Raw genomic sequence first — 27987 nt, 5'->3', positions numbered from 1 at the left:
GTTCTATCTTTCCCCAAACTAAATTTTACAAACAAAAAAATCCAAACCCCAAACACTACATGCATACGGATCCTTTTTTTCTGTATCTGTTTTACACATACACACACACAAAATGCACAACCCATACAATGCAACATTTTATTTCACAGAAAAAAAATCTCATCTGTCAATTCAGACCCTGATTAGGGCTCCTATTTGCATTATCTATCAAGTTCTAACACCAAATTACAGTCTAGTAAGTTAAAGTTATGCTATGGAACTAGATACCTATTTCTTAGTTGCCACATCCTAACAACTCAATGAAAAGTAAGTATTAGCTAAAACTGTAAAAAAAACCAAAACCAAACAAAACCCAAACAAAAAACAACAAAACAAATCCCCCCCCCCGACCAAACTGTCTTAAATATGTTTCAATTTTTAACATTTAAAAGAAAACCTCTAATAAAACACAAATACGAAGAGAAACTGAGGATGTTATAGTGCCTGATTTTAGGTATTTTTCTCTTCCACGTTTCACTGTAATACATGGCTCCTACAGATGTAACCAATAAAATCCCAACCTTGTCCATCACAGAATGCAGTAAGTGAATCCATGCCTGCATAAAGCCCTAATGAATTTAAGGAGACTTGTGAGTAGAGAGGTAATTTTGAGCCATGACAGTTTGCAGGTAGTAGTATTTTGAATGTAAACACAAATAAAGACAGGCTCAAGTCTGTTGTGCAAAAAGCTGAGTGTTGTAACACCTTAAGGCTACACAGGAAGTATCATTACTTGCCAAACAGACTGAATTTGAAGTATATAGAGTGATACTTCATCTGAAACCAAAGATGCATATTTGCAAGACAAGCCCTTGCAGCCAAATTTAAAATTGAAATGAAAGCTTACAATGAAACAAAGAAGAAAAATTAACCACTGTTATATGTAAATATATGGCAGGTTTGTTCTTTCAAATGAGTCCAAAATAATGCTTACAATCCACAGTCTTTCTATTAAAAAAAAAACGTTTTTTCTCACAATCCGTAAGAAGTCTATTTAAAACTCAAGCCTCCCCACAACTCAGACGTTTTATTTTTCAAATGCAACTATTTACAAGTGTAAAGATTCTTCAAGATGAGAAAGCAGCTACTAAAATGACCACCAACCTGGAGTGCTTTGGGTCTGTCTTTGCTAAGAATATTTTAGTGACATATTCCCACTTTTTTTCAATTCCTGTTCATTCAGCTTGTATCTAGAGGCAACCACTCTGAAGAAACTAACAACTCAGTAAGACTTCCTTTTAGTTTTGAGAGAGTTACCTTTAGTTAGAATCACATGAAAGAACCTATTTGCATAAACAGATCTACAGTTATTTGTCATATTAAAAGTGTGAAATTTTGATTCATTTTCTCCATTGATGCAACTAATGGAAGGATTAATGAAGAGGGGCTTTGTTGGAGGTCATAAACTAGATTACAGTTTCAAAAGGGAATTACAAAATTACATTTCCCAAATAAATACTATGATCTCTAGCCATATGGATTCTCAAAGACCTTCCTCCATTTTAGTAAGTCTGTTAAAAAGCAATTTACAAAACTTTCAGTCCTATTAACTCTTCTATAGAAGGAGTCCAACACGGGCACAATACAGATGGAGGTGAATTCTACTACTAAGGACTTACCATAGGTTGCAAAGGTTCTTCTTTGTTGTTCAAACATGAAATCATTGATGTGAGCTGGTTCCGCATATCCAGAAAGCATATTTCTAGGTGCAGCCATTTGTTGAGTCCTAAATGGGTTTTCTGGCCCAAACTACATCAAAAATGTTAAAAGAAAGTATGCCAGAATTACTGATTTCTTATTTATGTGTGTGTAATTTTTCAAGAAAAACACAGGGGAAAAAAATCCCAGCACCTGATTTGTCTTTCAAAAATTGTAACAAAATCACTTCAACTTTGTATTTCTTTAGAACTACTGAATAAGCTTCTAAGTCCTTTATTTTACACAGTAAGTGCTTGCACAGTTGCTCTGTACAGCTCATTTTGTGATTGAACTCTCTAGCCTGTACTACTGGTACAGCAGACAAATCAATATCAACTACTTGACACAAAGTGCCACCATTCAGTATGTGATCAGTACAAGCATTCAGAAGACAAAATAACTCCATAATGTTCCTCTTAAGGGAGAGACAGCAAAACCTACTAAACTTGTGTACTTAATGCAGAAATTACACTGCCAACTGCATTTAAAAAGCAACTGGGAACTTGCTGTGTTATTTCAAGAAATTCACTTATGAAACCCTGTCTTGTTTTTCTTCTTGCAAGACAACAATTGCCAGTCTTCCTGACCATACCACAGTTAGGGGAAAACCAAATAAAATAATAACAGTGAATACAAACAAATGCAATACACTGAGATTAATACAAAAAAAATGTAATTGTAACCTTATGATTGTTGCCATATTTGCAGACACCTGAGGCTACCCCGTATTAGGCTTCCCTAACTAAAAACACTTAAACAAGGTAGCACTGTAGTAAGTTTAAAGCAGTATTTTTGCTCACACACTTCATGGCCTTGGTATGTTGCAAAAAGCAAGCTTGCTATGAAAAGGCCAAATTATGTGATTCCACAAAAGGTTTTGTAAGCATAAAGTATAACTAATATAGAAATTTCAGATTGATGCAGCCTTTGTCTACCTAAAATACTAACACCTGGTCTAACAGAAGACAAGCTGTACAAAGAAGTTAAATACTGAAATCAGCTAAATGCCTGAACAGCTATTTTTATCTTTCAGATAGCATGTCAATTATAACAAAATAGAAAGCAGCTCACATGGCACCAGGCAGTCCAAATTCAGCCTAAAATGATTTTTCACTATACACATTCAGCATAGCTTAAGCTACTAAAATACTTAAAGTTGATGTGAATCAAAATACTGAAAGAACTTGGATTTTAATTTTAAATCCTGCTCCAAAAGCCACATATCCCCAAAATTTAACCATTCATTTTTCTAAGTAGCATGTTGAGCAAATAGCAAAAATGTGAGAATAGCAAGAGACTACTTTAATGCACTTCATGTTTTCTCAACATCTTTATAATGCTATTTTCCTATCTTGATTTTTCAATTTCCATAGCTATTATTCTAATAAACACTTTAAGAATTTTCTTAAAACAGCTTTATGAAGAATATTAAAATTCAAGCATTAACAATACCAACAAAACTGTGTAGAATCTTTTTTCAATTTCCTCAAACTAGATTCCAAAATAGAGCAAGCATCCAAACAAGATATGTCTTATATGAATTTCACACGAGATTTACAGAACCTCTGCCTTTCGGCCAAAGGCATTTCTGCTCTAAAGATCAATACTGTTTCTTACCTCAGGTGCAAACATGGTATCGTAAGTGGGATTGTACTGAACTTCCTTGATAGCAGGATCAAGATGGACTCCTGTTTCCACATCTTCCTGAAATAAAACAGGCATATTAATAAACCATTTTCTACGTACAGACTTTCAAATATATTATATTACCCCATTTCAGACCAAATTAGGGCTGTAGTTCAAGTTGACACTTTCAGGACAGTGAAAGGAGTAGCCTGGGCAAGGTTTCTATTTTTCAAAAATACTGACTGCAAAACCCATGTTGGGCCCTCTCTGAGAAATCCATCTAACATACATGAGGAAATCTGCATATGTATTATTACTACTTTTTTTTTTTGAAGGCTTCATGCACACAATTTAGAACCAGTGGCAAGATTGGAGGCAAGCTTTTTTTTTATTATTTATTTTTTCTTTGAGGATGTTTGAAAACCAGACCTCGTAAAGAACAGTCGATTAAGTGGTCACCGATGTAATATCGAAGTGTGAAATTAAGAGTCTACAAAAAGTGTAAGGCTGAAGTCACAAGCAACTCTTCTGGAAAACACTTGGGATACAAATATTAGACATCAGTGCAAACATAACATAGAATAATGAGTTTCAGAGAATCCAATGATCCCTTATCTCCAGGTTTTTAACAAAAGTTAAGTGTAATTCAACTTCAGTATTTAAATGCATTTCCAAGAATGTTGTGACAAAAATTTAACTCAATAGATGAAGAGAGAAGAAAGAGGGCCTAACTAAAGAACAACTTCTCAAGCAACTCAAAGACAAAAACTTAGATGAGTACACACAGCTGAAAACAGCAGAAAAGATGGGAAAGAGAAAGGTGGTGCTCAAAAACACCTGGTTTCACAGAGCTTTACTGAAGCTCATTTACATTGACCCTGAATTGACACACCTGCACACCCCCAATTCAGAGCTCATGAAGGAGAATGTTACTTTGCAGTATTATTACTAGTATTGCTTCCTGCATCTTTATTCTAGAAAAAATACATTTGAAAGGGATTTACAGTGTGCTAGTATATTGATAATATTCCTAGTAATTTTACTGAAAAACCTATCTTAGCATCAGCATCTAATCAGCACTCACCTACACGATCCAAAAGCATTTGCAACTCAGAGAAGGAAGTGGCACAACAGAGGATCACATTTTAGCAGTCACTTCCTCAGTACAAAATTACCTTTAAGAAACTCTATCTTGCTTTGCATTACAGTATCTCGAAAGACCAAAATGGCATGTTCTTTACTTGTTTAATATTGTTAGCTATTCTCTAACATGGCATGCCCAGAAGCCTTTTTTTCCTCCCCAATTTAGTAGTAGTTCAATTACAAATGAATTTGCTTAGACATGCAAGACTTAAAAAGTTTTAAAACCTTGTTTTCCAGACACAGAAAAACAGTACCTTTGGCATGTTATCTGATCATATTTGGTTAAAACTGCTCAATAAAACCAAACCAACCAAAAGTTGAGTGTTTGGTTGTTTGTTTAGTTTTTTTGTTTGTTTTGGTTTTTTTGTTTTGTTTTTGTGTTGCTTTTTTTTTTTAAAGAATGACACCACCTATTCCATCAATTGTTTTTCTACTAAGATCACTGTCTTAGATTGTTAAATCCAACTAGAAAACTTTACTCTCACTGTATATCAATTATGCTAACAGGCAAGTCCAGCCATTGCACTGCTCCTGCTTGAACCCTTAGCGCTGCCAATTCTCAGCCTGACCTTGCTCCTCTCATCACACTACCTTAACAATTCACTGGGTTTAGACGATAATGGCTACCAGTACATTCACAGCCCTGACTTTCGTACACTATATGAACTTGCCTGGGAACAGCACAGCAGGCCTAATCCAGTCATTTAGCAACAACAACAACAAAAAAACCCCACCCCCACCCTCAGTTAGAATAGGCACATATCAAAACCATTCTGTAACCTGTATTACCTATACACATTCCCTTTCGCAGTTCCATGACCTGAGGATATTTTCCACAGGGCACTTTTCCAAGTCATGTCACACAGCTTGCTCTGCCAGCTAGACTTCATATCTTAGCAACCAACCTTATAATTTGAGAAAATTAATGTCATTGATAATTTGGCAAAATTCATCTTATGAACCACTAGCAACATTAAAAAAAGTTATCAGTTTACCTGAAATTAAGACATCTTTTTTTCCCCTGCTCTTTAAAACTGCAAAAATGAGAAAAATCCAGTATTGCAAAACTGCCAAGAATTTGTCAGTTCTGCTATTTTTCTTCCTCTTTTCTCCCTGTTAAGTCCTATTATATGCCACTTGGTAATTGAGAAAAGAAACAGATTGTGCCATGAAAGCTGATCCTCTGCTGGACGATTATAGCAATTCTGGTTCTACACTGCTGGTAGAACAGTGCTGAGTCACTTGGAAGCCATACAATATGTTCACTCCTAGACCCACCACAGGCATAGTCTTTCTGTGTGAAAACCACCGAGCCTTGAAATTGAAGCACATGTTCTATTCATCAGAGCTACACTCCCCAAGACCTGGAGCCTTATTCATGTTTTCATACATTTGGGCATCAAATGATGATCTGTTAATATGCTGCTGAAGCACATACTGGTTCTCTTTTCATTATGCCGTTTTACTTTGAACTATATAATAATTTGAATGTGTCCCAATCCCTACTTTACCTTCTCAGTATTTTAAAGAATCAAAATCTTCATAAGAAAATAAAGCACTGAGACAACATTCTGAAATGTCAGTCTACAGCAAGAGTTCAAATTGCAGCAGACAAATTATCCTTTGGTCAGCATCTGATAACTGCTATTTTGTATAGCATTATGAGACTCTGGTAGGTAGCAGAAACATAAAAAATATGAAAATAGTCTATCAACCATTTCAGAAATTGCCAAACTGTCTGCATTGGGGTGTTGTGATGGCTTGTCTTTTTTAAAAAAAAAAAAAAAAAAGAGAGAGAAAAGAACTCCAGCAACCTCTGCACACAGTGAAGATCCTGGGTACAACTGCATGCATTGCCAGAAGACCATTTCAGCAGAACTCATCATTCCAACACCCAGAAAGTGAAAAAAGTAAACACGCAGGTCCTACAACCCTGTTCCTTTATGCTGGCATTCTAGAGGCAGTCACCATAGCTACAGCAAACAGATAAGGGATCACAGGTGCAGCAGTTTGGCAGAGCTGTGTGACTGAGATAGATAATCTAAAGGATCATGTCTGCTGTGCTGTAGTTCTCCCTTTGGTCACATACAGCATATCTTGATTTATCTAAAAGCCTAAAGTGCACAATCTATCATGCAGCTTATGTCCCAAGAGGGACACAAATGAAAGAGTGAAAGAGGAGGGCACCTGTGAACTTAATGATGGGCTAAGTATTACCCTGTGTAATTTCTCACTCACAAAGGCACAGGAATCACAAAAAGGAGGGTTAAGAAGCTGCCAATTTAAACAGATACAGGGTTTCTCCAGGGAAAAACGAAAATTGAGCCATAGGACTGGCCATGAAGCAGTTTGTATTTGCTCCAACTTGGAAACTGTATAAATATGGGCTTTATGGCATGCCATATTATCATCAATGGTGGTATATCCCATATAACCTGAAAAAGAAAAAAATAATGGTTTTAGGAAGTTGTGTTTTACCAAACATGGCTTTCTTGGAAGACAATACAATAGAGCTGCAAAATTCTGCTCTATGTTTCACCTCTCTGCTTTTCTCAGCACTGGTAACAAGCACCACTAAAATATAGTGGCTACATTGGGCACCGCATATCAGCTAAGACACATACTACCGAAAAGGATCCAAAAGAGAAAATCAAGAATCGGAGGTCTAAGAAAATGACATGTGCAGAAAACCTAAACAACCTAATTTACCCTAAAAAAGATTCAGATTATACGATTAGCAGAAATAAGGAAAGCCAAACACTGAATTTCTCAGTCTACGGATCCACTGAAGTTCTGTAGCAAAGTTAAATGAGCGTCTACCTAAGCAGATACAGGCATTACTCTTGATGCAAGGCAAAAAGGCAGCATGTTGTCTTATCACTGTACTACTTGATATGTTGGTTTGTTTTGGGTTTTTGGTTTGTTTTTTTTTTTTAATAGGTGTGATGTCTACTTAGTTGCAGTATTGGGTTGATTTACAGTTCAGATATGATTGGATTAGGCAAAAAATTATTTGATATTTAGATGCTCTCCTTTTGCGTCTTTCACCCTCCAGCACAGCATCACACTGTCACAGGGGAATGATGCTCAGGGCGGTACTCTGTGGTATTAGCATTTCCTAAGGAATCTACGTAAGGACAGAAAGAAGCTTTTGATACTAAGTGTAGATGTTATAACTCCGTAGAGATCACAGAATGCTTAGCTCCTACCAAAGCATGCTCCTTCAGTCCTACCATAAAGGCCCTTTGGCCAGTTAAAAGTCAGCATAGGAAAGAGCACAGGATATAGAAGGGATTTTAGACTATAAATCCAATAAATCAAATTAGCTTTCCTTCCTATGGATTCCTTAAACATGCCACAGTCCTGGTTTTCTTTGGAAAAACACTGTCTGAAAGCCATAAAACAAAACCATTATTGTATATGAAAAGTACTTGATTTATAGAATTCAAACAAGTTCAATAATAATAAGCTCGCTAGAAGTTTTTTTCTGCTTCGTTTTTGTTTCTTTATATGTATGCAAGACAAAAACATTTTTAATAAACACAGGCCAAATCCCTGTCACAGGCATCAGAGCAAACCTTAAATAAAGGCTAAATAAAGTTCTTTAAAAAAAAAAAAGAATCTGCAGCATGGACTGCAACACTTACCTGCTCCTTAGAAAGAATATAATGTTATTTACATTGAGACAACTCACAATCCTTTTAATCCACAATATTTTAATACTTCAGACAAATTTTGTAATCTCCACTGTGCTATTATGTGGCTACCTGTAAGTTTAATAAGAACCATTCATGCATTTAGAAGCAGAATTTGACACTTAAATCTCAAGCGTTTGTGTAAGCACAAAGTTTGTTAGAACAAAGCAAAGGTCAGTTTTCCAGTTTCATATCATGCAAGCAAAGAGTTATGATGTCTATATTTTTTTTCTGGATATTTTAGATAATAAATCTACAATGCTTCCTTCTCCCTAGGTAAATTCATTACGAATTAGCCAAGTATCTAAAAAGGGCATGCTGCTTTGCGTAAGACCTAATTAGTTTTAATAATCCATTAAATTACAATATGGTAAATTAAGACCCCATCCTATGAGCCACAGAGGCTGACACAATGTGTCACTTACCAACTCTTGCATAAACCACTTGAACTGTGAAATATGCTGTATTATCTTTTTTAAAGATTTTCAGATTTGTTACCAAGAATGGCATTTGCAATGAAGTCCCAATATTTCATTGTTTTCAGCTTTTACTCATTATACCTATTCAACCCCTCTTAACAGTAAATGTCCATCCCACTAACTTCAATAGAATAAAAACAAAACAGGAAGAAAAGGGTACATTAAATGGATTTGTTGAACTAGTCTACGTTCCCAGCATCTTGCAGGATGCCAGTTTCTAAACATCTGTTCTCTGCAAAGATAATATTGTGTCAAAGAAAGCAGAAAACCCCACGATATTAAAAGAAGCCAAAACATTCCTAACAAACAACACCTAAAAGTCACTAATGTTCATTACTGCTACAGAATGGTCACACGCTGACTTTGCATCCTTCGTATCTCCATAGATGGGGAGGCATTAGGTTTTAAAGAACATCAAGAAATGCGACTGAAGTCTCTTTCTTCCACTGAAGTAATATTTTTCTGGACACCTGCATACTGCCAAAGGTAAACTAGATTCTACAAATAGACCTGAGACTTCCAACCCTCTCCCACATTGAGGACGACCCAAGTGCTCCAGCTCTTGTACTGGGCCGGGCCGGGCCAGGCCAGTCCAACTGATTTTAACCAAGATGAGTATCCTCCTCTCAAAACCAGTGAATGCAACACTGTAGATAAATATGGTAAAATCTGTTGCCATCCAAGTGCCACCCTGAACTGATGGAGATCAAACAGTAAATGTGCTGGTTTTGGTTGGGGTAGAGTTAATTTTCTTCATGGTAAACAGTATGGGTCTATGTTTTAGATTTGTGCTGGTAACAATGTTGATGATACAGGGATGTTTTAAATACTGCTGAGCCAAGGCCTTTTCTGCCTCTCACAGCACCCCACCAGTGAGCAGGCTGGAGGTGCACAAGAGGTTGTGAGGGGACACACCTGAGACAACTGACCCCAACTGAGGATATTCCATACCATACGACATTATGCTCAGTGTATAAAGCTGGGGGTAGATGCTCATGGTGATGGCATTTGTCTTCTCAAGTCACCACTACTCACGATGGAGCCCTGCTGTCATGGAGAAGGCTGAGCACCTGACTGCACATGGGAAGGAGCGAATGAATTCAGTTTGCTTTGTTTGTGCACAGCTTTTGCTTTATCTATTAAACTGCCTTTATCTCAACCCATTTGTTTTCTCTCTTTTCCTTTCTGATTTTATACCCCATCCCACCAGGAGGAGCAAGCAAGTGACTGACTGGGGGTTAGCAGCTGGCTGGGGTTAAACTATGGCAATGTTCTCTTCTTTGCCTGCAAGGCAAAGCTTACAGCTGCAACATTTCCTGTGAAAGTTATTTCTTTACAGAATACACAATTTTCTTCAGCATTTTTAATTCATTAGTGAACATAAATACTTTGTGAGCAATCTTGGGGTTTTGTTTTTTGTTTGTTTTTTTTTTTCATATCAGTAGAAGCTGTAGCAAAACTGATTCTAATTGGTTTTGGCAATGTCTAGAAAAAATGTAACTTAGAAAGAATCCTAAAATAAGAAGTTTAGAGTGAAAAAAGGAAAATGTTATGTTATAGGACTTGAAACACACGCTGGCCTCTACTTTCACATCAACATTCACAATGCACTGGTGTTAAAGACCAAATAATGAATACCTATTTGACTTTTACAGTTTATGTTCTTAATTAGCCTAATTCACACTACACAAAAGCCACCACTAACATACCTTAGCCCGTTTTTGCATAGCCAATGGCAAAGAAACTCTAGATCATCAGACTTACATTACTTAAACTTATTCTGGGTTTATTATCATTGTGTTAACTGTAGTTAATCAGTTCCTTTAATTAAACACCTTGGCACTTAGAAACCTCACTTCCTTTTGACCTTGGTTAGCAGAAGGCCCTCGGCAGAGGCAGTCCTAGTTGTACTGGTAGATACCCCTTCCAGGGCATAGCCTGGAGAACAGCTTTGAACAGAACATGCTACTGGCACCTAACTCTTTCCTCCAGCTGCTTGTTTCTCCTTTGGCACTGGGAATTTAACTGTGCCCGCACAGCAACGGTGCAGCTACACGGCAAGAGAGATCAAGGAATGGATCCGAGAGCTAATAACTCCACCAGGTTTGTTTTTTTTTTCTTGAATTCAGACATTCAGACTATTTCCTTGATGTCAGCCACCAAGCAACTACACAAGCCTTTGTGCTGTCATGGCAAAGCTGTTCCTACAGCCCCAAGAGCAGTGAAGAGAACAGCCAATACTACTTGCCACTTATCGTTCACACTCAAATGACATTACAGATGTTAATTAGCATTCCTTTCAAAGCCTGTATGGGAAGACAGTCTGCCAGAAGCTGCAATTCAATAAGTTAAGTATTTCTAAGATTCCAAGGGATTCAAAGATGCACATCTAGTCAGGACATACAATATAACATACACACACAGATACAACCAGGTGCGACACCCTGTGAATTAACTAACAAAGAGAAAGAGTCCATTCACCTCTTTGTCACAAAGTAGGAAACTTTTCAGAACTGGAAGCAACACAGTACTACAGTGACAGCCATCATGGTGAGCCACCTGCTTTTAATTAGGAACTAGTTGCCTGTATTAAAAACCCAAACCAACATCTGAAATCACGAAAGCGAACTAATATGATACTGAACTTGGAAAATTAAGGTTTCCCAAGCAACAGTGGAAATGAAATCAGAAACACTGATCAGTTTCCAGGATACTCTTTAGGGCAGGATTCTGCTGCACTCAGCCTATCAAATATCGGTTTCACCGCAACACTGGTGCAAACCACACAGAAGAACATCCTGAATTCAGGGGAACTGAAGCCGAGAGTATGTGAGGAACGCTAAACAAGGCACGCCTTTGAGATAGTCATAATACGCTTTCATAAGCTTAACAGCCACAATAGGATCCACCGGCCGAGCTCCCCAGCAAACGCCTTCAACCCCCAGCTCCGGCCTCACACCGCGGATCAGGGCAAGGCCAGACGGCGACAACGTTCCCGCGCCGGGCCCGCACCAGCCTGCCCCGCTTCCCCGGCCTGGGCTGCCCCAAGGCCGTCTGACCCCAGCGACAGAAACCAAAGTAGTGGCCACAGCGGCGCGCAGGCACCGGGGGCCCCGGTTTCCCAGGCGGCTGAGTGACGCCTACCTTCACGGCTACTTCCGGGGCTGCGTCCACGGCCAGGGCCCCTGGGGCGGCGGGCGGCGAACGGAGGTGCAGCACGGCGTCGCGGGTAGCGACCACAGCGGCGCTCTGGGAGCTGCCTTCAGCCTCCGGCTCCGAGTCGGGCTCCGAATCGGAGCCCCCGTAAGAGGCGAGCGCGGCGATAGCCGCCGACATCTTGGCGCGAAGGATGACGGGACGAGCTGGTCCTGGCAGCTCCGCGGAACTCACCGCCCGCTTTCTCCCGCAGGACGAGAAGGGTGGGACTGCCCATTAAGAGATAGCGCATTAGAACGGAACATACTCCCCACAATGTGTGGGATAAATTATGGATTTCTATTGGATATATAGGCGTTACAGGGGGAGGACCATCTTCCTTTGCTCTTGTCGGTATTCAACCTTTCAGGACTTCCAGACAGGACTACAAGCTCCAGCATGCAACGCGGCGCCAGCAGGCCGGGCCCGGGCTCCACGTGAGGTGGGGACAGCCAGTCCGAGTAGCGTAGCGCAGCCGCTGCTGTCCTGCTGCCCAGGCAAACGAGTTTTATGGCGCCGCTCTTGGCGGGGAGATGAGAGCGGGAGTGGGGGGAGCGGGGGGAAATCTTCCTGCTGCTCGTTCCAAGGGAACGCGCGCCTGCCGATGACTGGTTCTCGAGCCCCACCGATTTCCAGCTCGAGCTCCCCCACGTGACGACCTGTCACGGTCTCTCAGGGTTTCCACCCGCTCTCGCCTGCACCTTGCGTTAACGGCAAAGAAAAACATTCAACAGAGGGCGGGCGCCTTCTCCCGCACACAAAAGGTTCTCGCCATCTCTTCGGCAGGAAGGCAGAACGGGAGCACGGCAACACGGCGGCCCCAGTATTCACCCCCGACCTCTCGCCGCTCGGCACGGGCCGCCCCGGGGCTCACTGAGCCCCGCCCCCTGCCGCTGATTGGCAGCCAGCTGCCGGCTTCGGGCAAGTCACAATGGCGGGCCCCGCCCTGCCCGTGCTTGAGAGAGGGAGCCGGCCGGCTGGACCGTACCACCTGCCGCCCGCGGGGTGGGGTGGGCTCGCCTCCCTCACGTTGGCGGGGGGAGGCGGCGGCGCATGGACCAGTCCGAGAATCGGGTGGGGGGGCGCCGGGTCCGTCCGCTGGGTAAACAGCCCTGCCTCCTCCCGCCTCGGCTCTGCTCGGCGCGCCGGGCGAGGCCCCTCCCCCCGCGCGCACACACACGCTCTCTCACACGCGCGCTGCCCTGTGTCTATTGTGAAGCCTTCGGGGGAGCTCCGCGCCGCCGCGGCCCCCCCCCATCCCTCAGCCCCGCGGAGCCGGCGGCCGGCCGCGGGGCGCTGTGCCGTAATGGCTGGCACCGTTTGAAGTTCCAACGGCAGCGGGGGCAGCGCGCGGCGAAGGGAGGGGCTGAGGCTGAGCGGCGTGAAGGTGCGAGGCGAGGGGAGGCAGCGCGACAGAGACGGGCCGGCGAGTAAGTGCCCCGCGCCCTTCCCTCGCGGCCATCGCGTCGGGCGGGAGGGACCGGTCCCCGCTTCCCTTCCCCGGCGCTGCGGGACGTGTCCGCCTCACAAAGGCACCAGCCCCCACCAGGTGCTGGCCCCCTCCCCTTTGTCCATTCCCGTGCGGGGGGCGGCGGCGGGAGGAACGGAGGGATGCACACCGCGGCCCCGGAACCCCTTCCCCCGTCTCCTCGCCGCCCTCGCCAGCCGGGGCAGGAGGGGGCGTGTTGCGAGGCGCAGAGGGGAGGGGGCCGCACTCGCTCCGGAGCGCGGCGGGCTCCCTCCTCTCGGTCTCTTCCCGGTGTCCTAGCCCCGTGTGCCCGTACCCGGAGGGGAAGGTGGGGCCGTGCGGGGCCGGGGTCAGCGGGTGGGGGTGACGTCAGCCGCGGCCAGGTGCGAGTGGCTCGCGCCTGGCCGGTCTGAGGTGAGGAGCTCCCAAGGGCCGTTGTGGTGGCGGGGGCTCGGGAGGGCACAGCCGGCGGGGCCGCCGTTCGGAGGCGAGGGGATGCGGAGCGGCGAAGGGCAGAGCTGCCCGCTGTAACACTGCTACCATTGTTAGGCGGGCTCGGAGATCGCGGCCGGCTGGGAGCGGGAGAAAGCGCGTAGGTTCCAACTTCTCCAGGCGGCAGAATGCCTTTTCCTGCGCCCGCTTCACTCGCGGGCAGAATAATTGGCAAGTGCAGAGCGCTGAGGGGCTAGCTTCGATGCTAGGTAATATGCACTGCATGCGCTTAGTACAGTGCCATGACTTCCTTTCGTGTGCCGCATGTGCTTCCAGAATTAAAGTGAACATACAGTGACATCTAATTGTGACACAGTGGCATTTAATCAGATTAAATGCTCTGGTTTGATTTTTCCATCCTTTCCATCAGTCACGGTTTTAAACAAGTACCTTGGCTTGAGAATAGAGAACTTATTTTTTTAATGGGAAAAAAAAACAGATACAAGGACAAATAGAAAGTATTAATAGCATGGGGTGAAGTGCTGCCTTTAGACCTGTTTTATTCGACGTGGGCATGTATCGTCTTTGATTCCTAGAATAGGGATTTTAGGTAAAATTCCCACATTTTCAACAACACTGAGACCTTTCTTTTGTTTACATCTCCAACAGCTGAAATGTACTTTTAAACTAGCATTTCATATGGTAATGAGTTTACTTTTTCTGTTAAATACATGGATGATGAATCTATAAGTAAGGAAAGCTGTATGGCACTATGCATGAATCACTGCTTATTAATGTCAAAAGTGGATCTTCCACTGCAGTCAATTTGTTTATTGGCTGTAACTGTTAACTGATTCCATATGACTGCATTCCTTTTTCTCTTGGCATACAGAGGCTGGGTATTGTCTGAAGTTGAAAGGTGTTCTTCCTGAAAAGTGAACTATTTCAAGTTTATTTGTGCAACTAGCCTCTGATATTTTATTGGAGAATTGTGTTGAAAATGATTAAATAAATTCTACCTCGTTATTCTTGAATCTCAAGTGTTTAATTGGCAAAGCTTTGGTAGTTTGCTTAAGTATGTCCAGCTATGTTGCATCCAAGCATCCTGGATCATTTGCTATTAGAATCCCAGATGATTAAATTTCAAATGTTTTCATTGTAGAACTTAGGAAAATCACTTGATGATTTAAATTAGTTGCCCTTCTGGTACTGTCAGGCTAGTAATAAACACAAAAGAAGGTGTTCAGTAGAACACTGAAGTTTCTCTTTGCATAAATTGTAGCGAAGATTAATTTTTAGTAAGCATGCAGAGGCCATTTTTGAGTATGAAATGATGACTATGCTTTAAAAGTGTTGATGGGTAATATTTATAGCTATCTAAAATGTGGTTTTACTGAAAGAGATGAGGAATTGCTGCTCATTATTTATATCGAGATAGTCTGTTAACACAGTAACTATTAAGTTGATTAGTGTAAAACAAATCAAAAGAGTGATACAGCTTAAAAAAAAAAAGTCTTCTTGTCGATTACTATATGCTGTGTGTTCTGTATTAATCGGGTTCCAGGAGATGTGTTATGTTACATGCTGGATGCTGCTGGTTCTGAAAGGCAGACTGGAGTAGTGGGTGGAAGGTGATTTGAGTTATTTGGCTTTTATTTCCATCCAGCTTTTCCACTGCTGTTTTTTCTTGCAGTCACTTAGCCTCTCTTGCTTTGATTTCTCCAAAGGAAAATAAAGATATCCAGCTTTATACAGCACTTCTGCGTATAAAAGGGGCCTTTTGGCACCTGTTTGTTTCTTCTCCCGATGGTGAATACTATACCAAGTATTATTGTGTACTTCCTTTTTTCTCCCGCAGGTGAAACAGGAAGGAGTACTTTTAAAGAGTAGTTCCTTGAGTGGTAGAAGCTTTTGGCTTCTTACCCTTTTTTAAAAAAAATCTCAGGGATGATCGTAAGTTCTAATGGAATATTTTATAGTGTCATCCTTCTGTGGATCATCTAATGTCTAATAAGGGCTTTTCCTTGGTCCTGACACTCTTAGCATCTTGATTTCATGAACTTAACATTTTCTTAGGCAATTATCTTTGAGACCTCTACCTTTCTGTCAAATCTGATTGAATTCATCCAGCAGTTTCCAAGTGGGAGATCCCCCCACACTTCCTGTATAAGACTAATTTCCTGAAAAAGGTGGTGTAAAATATTTTAAGTTTTAACTGAACATTTCACATTTCCTTCGTATCAATCTTTTCTTCCATATAGTAGATAATGGAATCTGTTGCCTTATGCTTTAATGTGGTTTTTTTTTTTTAAATCCTACTTTCTCTTACTTTCTCTTCCATAGTTCTTTTTTGTTGTTTCCATGATAGATGTGCTTTATCTCGTACCTTGTATTTTCTGTTTGTTTTCCTTCCCCACAGAAGATAATGCATATAATCCAACTTGTTCTATTTTTCTATTTATTTTTTTTTTAATACTCTTAAACTGCTATCAGCCCACTTGCATATACAGATCTTGGTGGATGAGATGTAAGTGTAAGTCTGCATTTTGGAAGGAAGGGGAAAAAAAAACCAAAAACCACAAGCCAGACACTTAACAGGATTGAACTAAAATATGAGGCTCTATTGTCTGTGAGAAGTAGAGTTTGAAAGAAAATGAAGTTTTTTTTCCTTTGTATCTATGCTTTTGGATGCTGAGAAAAAGGTATTATGGAAGTCTTACCAGGTTATTGTTACTGCATTCAGATTGGGCCTTTTTATAGCCTTCTGCTTGTGTCTGATGCATCTTAATATACTCTAATTTAACTGATTGAAGAATGAAGCAGCTTTTATTACTCATGCTCTGCTTTTTCTACCACCTTGGAACCTCTGCTGTGAGAGTGATAATACCTCTTTTCCAGCCTTTTTTTTTTTTTGGACTATGTCCCGGATTCTGAAAGATTTCAAGGCGCCAGATTGCAATAGGAGTTCTGTGTTCTAGTACATCTGTGAAGCAGTCTCTTTAAGTTTTTTGGTAGGGATCTTGAGGTCGTACAGATTACAGGCTTTATATTTCATTTTAACAAGACATGGTTTTAAAGAAGAAAAGATATGGGGTAAGACTGAAACAACTTGGAATGTCACACTTACTTCAGGTGTCTTTGCAAACAATTTTTTTTTCAGAGCCACCTCCTTCCTAGAGGTCAGAAGCTGTGCAGCCTCTTCAGACTGCTCAAGTGCTTGTGCAGTGCTTTGACCTGCGTCTTACAACACAAGTTGAATGAAGAATGTCTCTGAGAGCTAGCAAAACACTAATTACAGACTTCCAGGAAAATAAACTAGTTAGCATAATTAGAAATGCTCATGTCTTTAATACTGGATTTCTTAATTGTCTGAATTTTTATTTTTTTAAAAATCAGTCCAAGGACAGAAAATGTCATCAAAAGTGTGTACATTTCTAAAAATATATTAATTTAGGTGCCTATTTTGAGGTGGTGGGAAGCTAAATTGAATGGTGGCTTACTTAGGCTGATGTGTTGGTGTAGTAAATTGCCTTATATGCAGAGAACTACAGAATAACAAAGGCAGTTACATTTTAACAAAATGCTTAATGAAGAGCAGGAGTTGTGGATAGTTTTCAATGAGTTTATATCTTGCTGCACTATACTTTTTAGTTAGATGCTGTGATTTCGACATACATGAATTTAGTCTTGCGACAGCAGACTCCGAGCAGATTATTATGAATGCCATAACTGTCTGACACTTAAAACTTATTAAAAACCAGGACTCTATCTATTGTAAAGCCAGGTTGAGTTTTTTGGCATTAAATTCTGTTAAAGTATTTCTTACAGCTTTTTGTAGCATGGGTTTTTGTTGTGGGTTTTTTTTTTTCTCCCCCTTCTTTTCTGCTCCATGGTAAGCTGCATTAATTTACTGGGAGTATTAATAGAGTCTCTGTTCTCTATCTGGCTGTGTTCTCACAAAATTTGAGAACCTCAATGTACTTGAGTTCAGTTCCAGTAGAAACTGGTCTATAGATTTTAAGGTGCTGAAGGAGAGCTTCGAGCAAATACTCTGCAAGTGATCTCATAAACTTCGTTTGCATAGGAAGCACGTCTGAAAATTGTTTGGTGCTCTTAAAGAAAAACATGAAAGATTGCACATGTAATTCTCATCCCTTACAGTTGCAGCTGCCTGTACATAGAAGTAGTGTATGATGATAACAAAGACTGATGGCAGACACAGTACTAACTAGTGTTGCTGATACAGTTAGTACTGATTCTGCAAAGACGATTGCACCTAATCTGCTGGGGTTTTCACTGTGGTAATAGCATAGCAGATTAAATTTTAATGCGGTTCTAATTTACGTATACTTTTTAAAGGTGTAATTGAAGGTTCCTCCCACCAGGCTGTTAGATAAAGAAGCCAGGATGTGAGAGGTAAAATACTGTTGTTGGTCACAAAAATATCTGAGAGGAAGTAACAGAACTAAACTGTTAAGTTACAGGAGATGTAATGTTTTGTCTTATTAAATCAGAAGCTGTTCAATAATATTACTAATCATTTGTAGAATTTGATTTCTAAAGCATCAGTATTTTCTGGGGATTCAAAGCTGTTTAATCAAACTCAGAAATTTGAAAAGGCAGAAAAGTCACCTGAGAAGTCTAATCAAGATGTGAAAGGACAGCAGGATGACAGGTAAACGTGGTTGTTGAGCTATACCAACAGTATGTTTTGGAAGCAGAGAATAAGAAAACATGTAATATGTCTTAAAAGTTCCCAAATAACCAGTATTAATGTAACAAGAAAATTTGGGCATCATTGCAGTTTGCTGAGGTATAATTACCCAATTTATAGCTGTAATCAGAAATTGGGGGAAAGAAGAAGAAAGTGCCATTCTATACAAATTCTTATCTGCTATTCAGAGTGTGTTATTGTCAATTGTTGTAGAAAGTTTGATGTGATATGGCAGAGTTTTTCAAGGCATTGAAAAGATGGGAATTATTTACCTGAGGAAATGAAGTACAGATCAGACAAGTGAGGAGTGGGAAGTTATAAAATAGATGTGAATTTAGGCTTTCCAATAGCAGATGCAAAATTAAAAAAAACCCATACATTCAGGAAAATACAATTTATTGAAGCAATACTTCTTGAAAGGGGGAGGGGAACTGAAGATTTCCCCTGCTTCCACTCAAGGTACTTGTATTTCTATGATTCTGTGATTTCTCTCTATATGTATGTATGTATGTATCTGTCATTCTGTATGTATCTGTCATTCAGTGTTAGATTTCTCTTGAATACACAGAACCAGCTTAAACTCCTTGCTTTATTTGCTTCAAACCAATAATTCGAACTTTGCTCTTTCTCTTCAGAGATGACTGCTCAAATAAATTAATATTCATTGGAGTGAGATATTCTCAGTCCACCATAGCTGAAATGAATTCTGTAGTTTCTGGGCTTTGGAGTAATTTTCTGGCTGTTCAGTGTAACAAACTGTTCTACAAAAAATGAAACAGTCTGCTAATGGGAGAAATTCTTACATCAATATGTTGAATACGGAAATGGTTTGTAGCATGGGAATGGCCAGTTTGAACACAAGCCATGGATGAAGATTGATGTTTGAATAGAAAGCCATTTTAGGCCAGTCCAGCAAGCTGATAGTGAAAGTGTATGGCAAAGGAGCGTGAGGGTTACTTTCAGGGGTGGAGTCTTCTTTCAGATTAACCTTTTTATTTAAGTATCAGTGCTGCATAGTAGGTGCATAAGTTATGGACAATTGGAAGAGTGATTGGCACTGAGGTACATTACTGGTGTTACTTAGGCTAAATACTATGGCTTGTCCAGCAGCACCTAATTGCCCCCTCTAAAGTAATGGCTGTGGAGTGAGCGTAATCAAAATTGTCGTCTCTGTTACCTATGACATGATACCATTCATGCTTTGAGGGACAAGAGTCTTTTACCTTCAGGCACATTCAGGATGGTGGTGTGGGTTCAAATAAGATTATATGCCAGATCAGCTATATGAGATAAGCAGGGTCGCTACTGAAGAGCCATTGTTGGTAGCTGGGAGAAGTTTTCTGCAGAAGATTTTCATTATTATAAGACAGACCAGAGCCCTCTGTAGTTATTTGGGCACAGATCTTAATTAAAAAAAAAAAAAAAAGGAAAATAACAAGTCATTTATAACTTGATAATATGCGTGAACTTAAGTAGCTCAACCAGCTCATGTAAAAATGGCATGCAGACTCAGCTTTTCAGTTTAAAAAAGGAAATGCTTAACTTGTTAAATCTTGCTCAGCCACTAGTCACTAAATGTGTGCAGGAATGCTTAGAGACATCTTACACCCTCAGCTGGTTCTGCCTTTTTGTTGATATTAAAAGAGAAGGCTGTGATAGAGAAACTTTTTCAGTGGTGATTCCATGTGCAGTTATGAAGCTTCCAGGCTTGAGAACACAACCAAAAATACAAGTTGAGTTTGTCACAGGTGCTCTTCATTTGGAAGCCTCTCCTCAGGAACAGCGGCTTTACAAAACTTGTACAGTTCTTGGGGAGGGGAATCTTACTTCTGTGCCTCCCAGCTATCTAGGCTGGCAAATGACAGTCTCTGGTAATACAAGACATCTTAATACTCTGAACAGCCTGCTCAGTTCAACCTGCTTTGGGCAATCTCAAATGTTCTATGTTTATATGATCTTCGTGGCAGGAGGGGAAAATATCTTATGAAGAATTCAGGAGAAGTGATAGTGGACTAGACTGCTGTAGAGGTGGTAGTGAAAGTTTCTGACACTTATATTCTGATCTAAATTTGCTCTTGTGAAAATACATAAAATATGCTAAAACAGGTATTTGGTGTTGCAGGGATCTACAGTGCAGCTGAAGAATGGCATTATGTGGCACAATACGTATGCATATCATTCATATACAGAATGAACTGATGTTATTCTGTAGGCTTGAAGATTCAAGACTGTTGCACTCTGGAAACCCCAGATGCATTTACCCGCTTGAAACAATACTGTCTGTATCCCCAGGCAAGACAATGGAATGGATTCTGTGGCTGTAGCTAGTATGAGTGGTCTATTAAAAAATCCTGAATAATCTGAGTTACAAATAAGTTAGCAATTTTCATTTCCCACAGGAATAAATTTAAAGCAAATCTACATTCAGCAAGTTTCATGATACAGGGAGAGGTTCTGTACAATTCAGTCCAAAAAGAATATACTTCATACCAGCTATGATGTTTCCAGTAATGGAAATAAAATATTGGGGGTTATCTGTGTCTAACCTACCTAGCTAGACTTCTATTAATTCTATTTCTATATATATATATATATGTATTTATAAAATAAATACTTTGCCTAGGAAAGGAGAAAAAGTTTTATTAACACGGGAGCAGATTTTTGTTCACACACTGTTTTTTCTCACAGGAGAATTGGACCTCTATTCTATACCTGTGCCCACAGGTATTCTGTACTCTGCTAATAAACGCATTGTTTTATTCCAGGATGACAAATGTACTTGTCTGTAAGCTCTGGATAGGTTTGTATTCTTCCTATACAGTCATCTGCACTGTAAGAATTTTTAATCTTTGTTTCCCATTTTCCTCAAATGTCTGACTTGCAACATGAGCCTTTTCATGTTTTTGTTTCTGACCTGCAGCTTGCCTATGTAGCATTTTTGCAGGTTAGTAGTTTATGTTAATTTTCAAGACATTAATCCCATTTAGATCCCAAGACACATCTGTTAGCCTCATTTTTAGAGTAGTCGACTATCTCTAAGCTTGAGTTGCAGACAAAATGATAGATGTTTTTGATTTCATGTTGGAACACGAGCAACCCTTTGGACATTGTTGTTGAAAGGATTCTTGAGAAGCCTGATTCTCCTGTAGTTGGGAACAGTAATTTGATTCAAAAGATACACTTCAGAAAAATATATATTGTGTCATGACCTTATTTCTGTAAGATTATAGGAATGTTGAAATATCTGGAGCCTTAGAGAGCAAAAGTGAATGTTCAGTGCACAGTATAACCCTTTAAAAATGAAGACATTTTAGGATGCCTAAAACAGCAATGAAACATTTAAATATCATGATAATAATCATGATGCTGTTCAAATTCATGTGTTGTTTTGTTTTTTTGTTTTCTTAATTTTCTTAATGAAAATTTTAAACTGGCACATGGTGGTCTCACTGGTGTGCATGTATTTTGGGTAGAATTATGCAAGCTTTGGAGATAAGTTTTAATAAGCGATGTGCATATCTTTTAAACTATAAAAATATAACTTATAGATTTAATTGGACAAAATAATGCTAATTGCTGATATGTAGTGGTTTTCCTTTTGTTAGAAATGCTGTGGATTTTGTAATTAAAATTGAGCGCTTCAAAACCACTTGTTATCCAAAGTTAGTGAAAGCTTATAGTAAAAATGAAATATATTTTAATTATGACATATTTAGAAACTAAAAGTATTGCTGGTACTGTTTGTTGTTGTGCAGCTGTTAGGATTTTAACAATATATTCTGTAACTAGTGGATACCCTTACAAAGAGAAATTGGTGTATTAAATACAGTTATCTAGAGCATGAATTGGGCAGATGAGGGAACGGCATCCAGTTTGACTCTGGTCCGGAGCTTGTATGAGCCAAAACATAGTGTTTTCAGTGGATGCACTTGTGCAGTGTCTGTCAATTAAATGACAAGTTGTCTTTCATAGTTGAAATCAGAATTAGATCATGATACAGGGCCATTGCTTAGTAATTTTGATGTGCTTCTGCTTGGCACTTTCAGCGTTTCCTAAAGGTTCGAAAACTAGCGCTCAAAATCTCAGGTAACTAGTATGTTGTTTTATGGCAAAATAATTTTGGTAAGTTTGATTAGCGTCGGAGAAATTGATGTGCTGAATCTTTGGTACAACCAGCGATATTAAGAAGCTACCTTATTTGTCAGTAAACAGGAAGTTTCCCTTATTGGGTATGAAAACCAACCTAAAGCTCAGTAAGTTTAGAATTTATACTTCAATTAAATACCTATAGTTTATAAAGTATTAATAGAAAATAATAATTTTTTGTCAAGAAGTTGCAGGTTGAAATCAATGCCTGTCAAATTGGTTGAGGCTTAGGTATGTTCTCATCTCTTCTGTGTAACTTGCATGAAAATGAAAGGAGAGGAAACATTCTTTGGCTTTGTTTTAGTGCTAATTGAGATATGGTGTGTCCAGTATATGAAACTTTAGAATAGAAAACACAAACTTCAGGGATCTTGGTTTTCAAGAAGAAAGTGGTAGATTACTAGCTTCAACAAGGGAACTGAAACTGAGTTACTGGTGGTGGACGTCACCTTTTAAAAATGGTGTCAACTGTTTGCTGCTTTGGATTGTGGCTAAATATTGTCTGGCAAATCATCAGTCCTTGATGTTTTGTCCTGTTTAGTATCTACCTGCTTTTTTTCTAACAAATAAAATGAAAATAATAATGTCAAACTTCCTGAGAACATACATTTTTTCTTTTTTTTTTTTTTTTTAAGGATGTAGTCTGTGTTCTGAGTTTGGAACATATATTTTGTTGTAATAACAGAGAATTTTAGAAAGTTATAAAATGAAATACAGAAAGGCTCTCTGGAGGATGTGTTGTGTGTCCTAACAGATGAGTCATACTGTAATGCTTGCTTTTTTTTTCTGCTATTGTGAATTTTTAGTAATTTTGTGGTTAGTGGAATCATTGCAGAGGGAAGCTGAATAGTTTTCTAATTTGTTTGCCTATAGTCTATCTTCAATATATGTATTCTCCCCCATGGGAAGTAGGGCATATGCTTTTGAACTCCCAGAAAGCCAAGGAAGATATTTCCACTTTGTAGGGGACAGACCTAATATCATAGATATTAGGCAGCATCTCTCCTGGCTGCGTTTTGTAAGAGAAAATAAGGACATCTGCTTCATTCTTTGAAGGAATGGATGTGAACAGCTATGTTCATCTTTAGTGGATAAAGAAACTTGCCTATATGTTTAAATCTGACAGGTGAAATGTAGAAAAGGGATTGGAACATAAAATTCACCTGTATCTACAGGCATCCATAGATTATTAGATTGTACCCTCTCTGCATCATACTGTATGTGGGTAATCTAGAAGGTTAAATAAGGGCTCTTCTCTCTCTGAAAGGTGGTCCAATCCACCATGGGCATAGGGTGGGGCAGAGGCAGTGCTGGGCTTGCCTCCAGACATCTTAATGGATAGCTGTCTTCAGCTGTTCAGGTAGACATACTGTAAACATTTTATTCGATGTAAGCTTTAATGGTAAGATCAGATTTGACTGAATTGTGTATAATGCAAAGTTACTTGATGCAACATGTAAATAAAAGCAAGCTGGTTTGATTTGTGTGTGTTGTTTTTTTTTGTGTTGCTTTTTGGTTTTTTGTTGGTGTTTTTTTTTTCCTTGTGTGTGAGAGTAAAGCTGTCTATGCAGTAGTGAAAAAATGCACTTTTTTAATGAAAGCTAACACAGATCTGTGAAAATGGAGTTATAGTGTCTCTTTCATAGTGCATTTCTTAGAAAACTCAAGTATGCCTAGAAATGAACCCTGGGGGATTGGGTTGGGTAGGTTTGGTTTTACGTGTGTTGCTTTTTTTTGTGGTTTGTTTACCTCCTCTCCTCCCAGTATTTCAATATTAAGTGAAGTAGCGTTGTTAGATGCATTTTGTTTTAATGTAAGTTTGATTTATAGCATATTAGTCATCTTGAATGTTGTTTGGGGACAGACAATAAAAATGAAGTTGACCAGTATCTGTCATATCCTGGTTTGGCTGAGAAATAAGAATTGTTAGAATGCGAAATCATGTCCCATGTGTATTTACAAACTTCTCTCCTTCACCCAAATGCTAGTCTCGGAAAGATCTTGTTCTTTCCTGGACTTGTGAAGTCTAAAGTCACACCATTTTCATCTCAGTTTTCTAAATACCACATCTGCATTTTAAGCTGATTTACTATCAGCTTTTTTTATTGCCATGGAGCATGAATTTATGAAGGTGATCAGTTTCTAGAGGCAAAAGAGAAACCTTGAACAGGAAAATAAAGATTTCTTAGTGTTGATCCACCATTTTCAGTGCTTGAGATCTTTAATCTCTTCTGAGTCTGGTGGTGTGCTGCAAACCTCCACTGCTGTCTAGCAACTAATATGAATGTAAGTAGAACTTTTTCTTAAACTAGCAGTTTTCAAACTTTTTTCCTGGAAGTTGCTGAGTTTCTGTTTACTGCAGTTTGAGAAATACTGGCTTGGTTAATTTGCTCTGTTCTACCTCCATGGGTACCCACAATACACAGCACAGAATGAGGAATGCAGACTTTGCTCTTGACTGAGACAGGATAGTACCTGAAACTGTTTCTTTTCCAAAGGGCACGGATGAGCTTCCTTTAGAGAATGCCGGCTAATGCTTTTCTTCTCACTTCAGAGCTTTGCCATTCGTGCTCTCTCCCACCTACCCACAATGCACCCAGAGAGAGCCTTATCTGTAAGGGGTCACCCGTTAAAGCATGCTTCAGTCTAGCATTAAAAGCCCCTCAGACTGACAACTGCTCTCATAGAGAAAGAGGTCTCTGCAGATGTTGTGTGACTGCTACATTTTAAGAGCGGGACCTTCTGTCACTTTTAACATTCTGTTGTGACATGTATATAATGGGTATTTCATGGAATTCGTAAGTCACTCTTTGTCAGAACATTTTGAACTTCAGGTATCAGAAGCTAATTGGAGTGAACATTACGCTTCAGCCCTTGCTGACCTCTGCAATCCATGTTACTGCTTGGGATAGTAGTTGCATTCACTTGTCTGTTAACTTCTAAAGCTCTGCTGTAAGATCTCAAGAGTGTCATTTTCTTAATGGGATTTTCTTAAAGGTGGCCATAAAAGAAGGAAAGAAAACAGCTACAGTAGTATTAAGAGGTAGTGTGTGCAATGTGAACAGGCTAGTTGAACTTGCTCCTAAATATAATTCTTGCAGATTCTTCTAAAAATAACTCTTACCTGAGCAATAAAATTTATACAAGCTGACAGCATGTATTAGCAGACACTGAAAAAAATGTTCATTTCTGCTTTTTGAGGTTTTGGATAAAAATGTAAGGAAACAATAATTTAAACTCTTCTTAGTAGATGTTGTTGCTGTATTATATTGTCCTTGTCAATATTTTGTGTCAGATGAACACTATAAGTTAGCACTTCATTTGTCTTCTGATTCCTCTCTCCCACACACCACACACAGACACCCCATATCACACCATGTTTTTCTCCTCCTCTTTTCTACAAAATTGCAATGTTTTACTTGCTGAGTAGTCCTAATATGAGCTAGATAGTAGCCTCTGTCGTGGAGTAAATTACTGTTCACAGAACAGTTCTTGCCTTTTTGTTCATTGCTACATGAACATTCATTTCTACAAAGCTAAAATGCTTTGCTCTCTTCTTGTGCTGGAGGTAAGTCTTCTCTGTGATAAAGAAGAATGATGATGTGCAGGACTTGTTTTAATGTGTGTATGTAGAATACACAAGGCTAGGCAAGTAACTCTGTTACAAACTCTTCCAGCAGGTGTCAAGCTATGCTTATTTGCATTGGTGGGTCACTTTAATACAGGTATATGGAAGGCTTCATCAGCTTGACAGCCTACAAAAAACCCTGAAAATTAAAGATACTGCTTGATTATTTTTTTTTTTTCACCAATTGCTGTAAATGGTAATGCATAATTTTCTTTACATCATCCTAGTTGTATGGCTTACAATTTATTTTTTTTTCAAATATTTTAAAGGTAGGCGTGCTGATGAGATGTGTTATACTGTGCTTACTTTTGTAAGCGTGAGTTCATCATTATGTACCTAAGCAAAAACCCTGCATTTAATAGCAGTTGAATTTTAAACTGAAAACTAGAAAAATGTACCAAGATCAAGAGAGTAGCAAATGAATCCTGTTTTGACCAGTAAATTATAGAATGTAAAGACAATAAACGTTTTGTTTGTAACAACTAATATAATTTAAAGAGGTAGGGATATGAAGAGAAGGTAAAATTTACTGTTGGAATTTTGAATTACTTATGTCATGTCAGTCTCACCTCTGTGCCTGGCAAAATCTTGGAGCAGGTTCTCCTGGAAGGCACGCTAAGGCACATGAAAAACAACAAGGTGCTTGGTGACAGCCAGCATGGCTTCACTAAGGGGAAATCCTGCCTGACCAATTTGGTGGCCTTCTATGATGGGGCTACAGAATTGATGGACAGGGATAGAGCAGTTGATGTCATCTACCTGGACTTGTGCAAAGCATTCGACACTGTCCCACACAACATCCTTGTCTCTAAATTGGAGAGACATCAATTTGATAGATGGACCACTCGGTGGATGAAGAACTGGCTGGATGGCAGCACAGAAAGAGTTGTGGTCAATGGCTCAATGTCCCGCTGGAGACCAGTGACGAGTGGTGTCCCTCAGGGATTGGTGTTGGGACCGGTCTTGTTCAACATCTTTGTCGCTGACATGGACAGTGGGATTGAGTGCACCCTCAGCAAGTTTGCCGATGACACCAAGCTGTCTGGTTTGGTTGATATGCTGGAGGGAAGGAATGCCATCCAGAGGGACCTTGACACACTTGTGAGGTGGGCTGATGCCAGCCTCATGAAGTTTTACCATGCCAAGTGCTAGGTCCTACACCTGGGTCGGAGCAATCCCAGGCACAGCTACAGGTTGGTCAGAGAAGAGATTCAGAGCAGCCCTGTGGAGAAGGACTTGGGGGTGTTGGTTGATGAGAAAATGAACATGAGCTGGCTTCAGTGTATGCTCACAGCCCAGAAAGCCAACTGTATCCTGGGCTGCATCAAAAGGAGTGTGACTAGCAGGACAAAGGAGGTGATCCTGCCCCTCTACTCTGCTTTCATGAGATCTCACTTGGAATAATGTGTGCAGTTCTGGTGTCCTCAACATAAGGAGGACATGGAACTGTTGGAACAAGTCCAGAGGAGGGCCACGAGGATGATCAGGGGACTGGAGCACCTCCCATATGAAGGCAGGCTGAGAAAGTTGGGGCTGCTCATCCTGGAGAAGAGAAGGCTGCGTGGAGACCTCATAGCAGCCTTCCAGTATCTGAAGGGGGCCTATAGGCTTGCTGGGGAGGGACTCTTCTTTAGGGACTGAAGTGATAGGACAAGGGATAATGGGTTAAAATTTAAACAGGGGAAGTTTAGATTGGATATAAGGAGGAAATTCTTTCCTGTTAG

At 40.0% G+C, this 27987-nt stretch overlaps 3 protein-coding genes across 6 annotated transcripts in view; 2 read left to right on the top strand and 1 right to left on the bottom strand.

Moving 5' to 3' along the window:
• Window positions 1-12137, bottom strand: part of CDC40 (cell division cycle 40) — a 37101-nt gene extending 24964 nt beyond the window's left edge. Inside the window, exons 1-3 of the mRNA XM_057413166.1 lie at window positions 11825-12137; window positions 3355-3441; window positions 1659-1788 (exon numbers count right to left, since the gene is read on the bottom strand). Coding sequence (XP_057269149.1) covers window positions 1659-1788; window positions 3355-3441; window positions 11825-12016 — 409 coding nt within the window. The 5' untranslated portion in view covers window positions 12017-12137. The remainder of the gene's footprint in view (window positions 1-1658; window positions 1789-3354; window positions 3442-11824) is intronic.
• Window positions 12030-12981, top strand: LOC130601288 (uncharacterized). Its single transcript, XM_057413247.1, has 2 exons — window positions 12030-12099; window positions 12512-12981. Exons 1-2 carry the CDS (start codon window positions 12030-12032, stop codon window positions 12979-12981), a joined length of 540 nt encoding a protein of 179 aa, XP_057269230.1.
• A 60-nt stretch (window positions 12982-13041) lies between these two features.
• Window positions 13042-27987, top strand: part of WASF1 (WASP family member 1) — an 88143-nt gene continuing 73197 nt past the window's right edge. Inside the window, exon 1 of one of the 4 annotated variants that reach the window (XM_057413236.1) lies at window positions 13042-13305. The gene's annotated coding sequence lies outside the window, so the exon portion shown is untranslated. Of the gene's footprint in view, window positions 13306-13618; window positions 13758-13906; window positions 14045-27987 lie in introns of those variants that run through there. The other 3 variants (XM_057413235.1, XM_057413233.1, XM_057413234.1) reach the window with 3 other exon arrangements.

The sequence above is a fragment of the Pezoporus wallicus genome, unplaced genomic scaffold, assembly GCF_028554395.1.
Source record: "Pezoporus wallicus isolate ANWC-B61680 ecotype Strahan unplaced genomic scaffold, APGP_CSIRO_Pwel_v1 contig_7505, whole genome shotgun sequence".
Classification (NCBI taxonomy): Eukaryota; Metazoa; Chordata; class Aves; order Psittaciformes; family Psittacidae; genus Pezoporus; species Pezoporus wallicus.
This window is presented reverse-complemented; position numbering and strand designations above follow the sequence as displayed.

Bases quoted from the DNA above. Each gene is read 5' to 3' on its own strand.
- LOC130601288 (XM_057413247.1), top strand. From the start codon at position 12,030: ATGACGGGACGAGCTGGTCCTGGCAGCTCCGCGGAACTCACCGCCCGC. The intron at 12,100-12,511 runs GTGGGACTGCCC...ACCGATTTCCAG, and splicing joins TCTCCCGCAGGACGAGAAGG to CTCGAGCTCCCCCACGTGAC.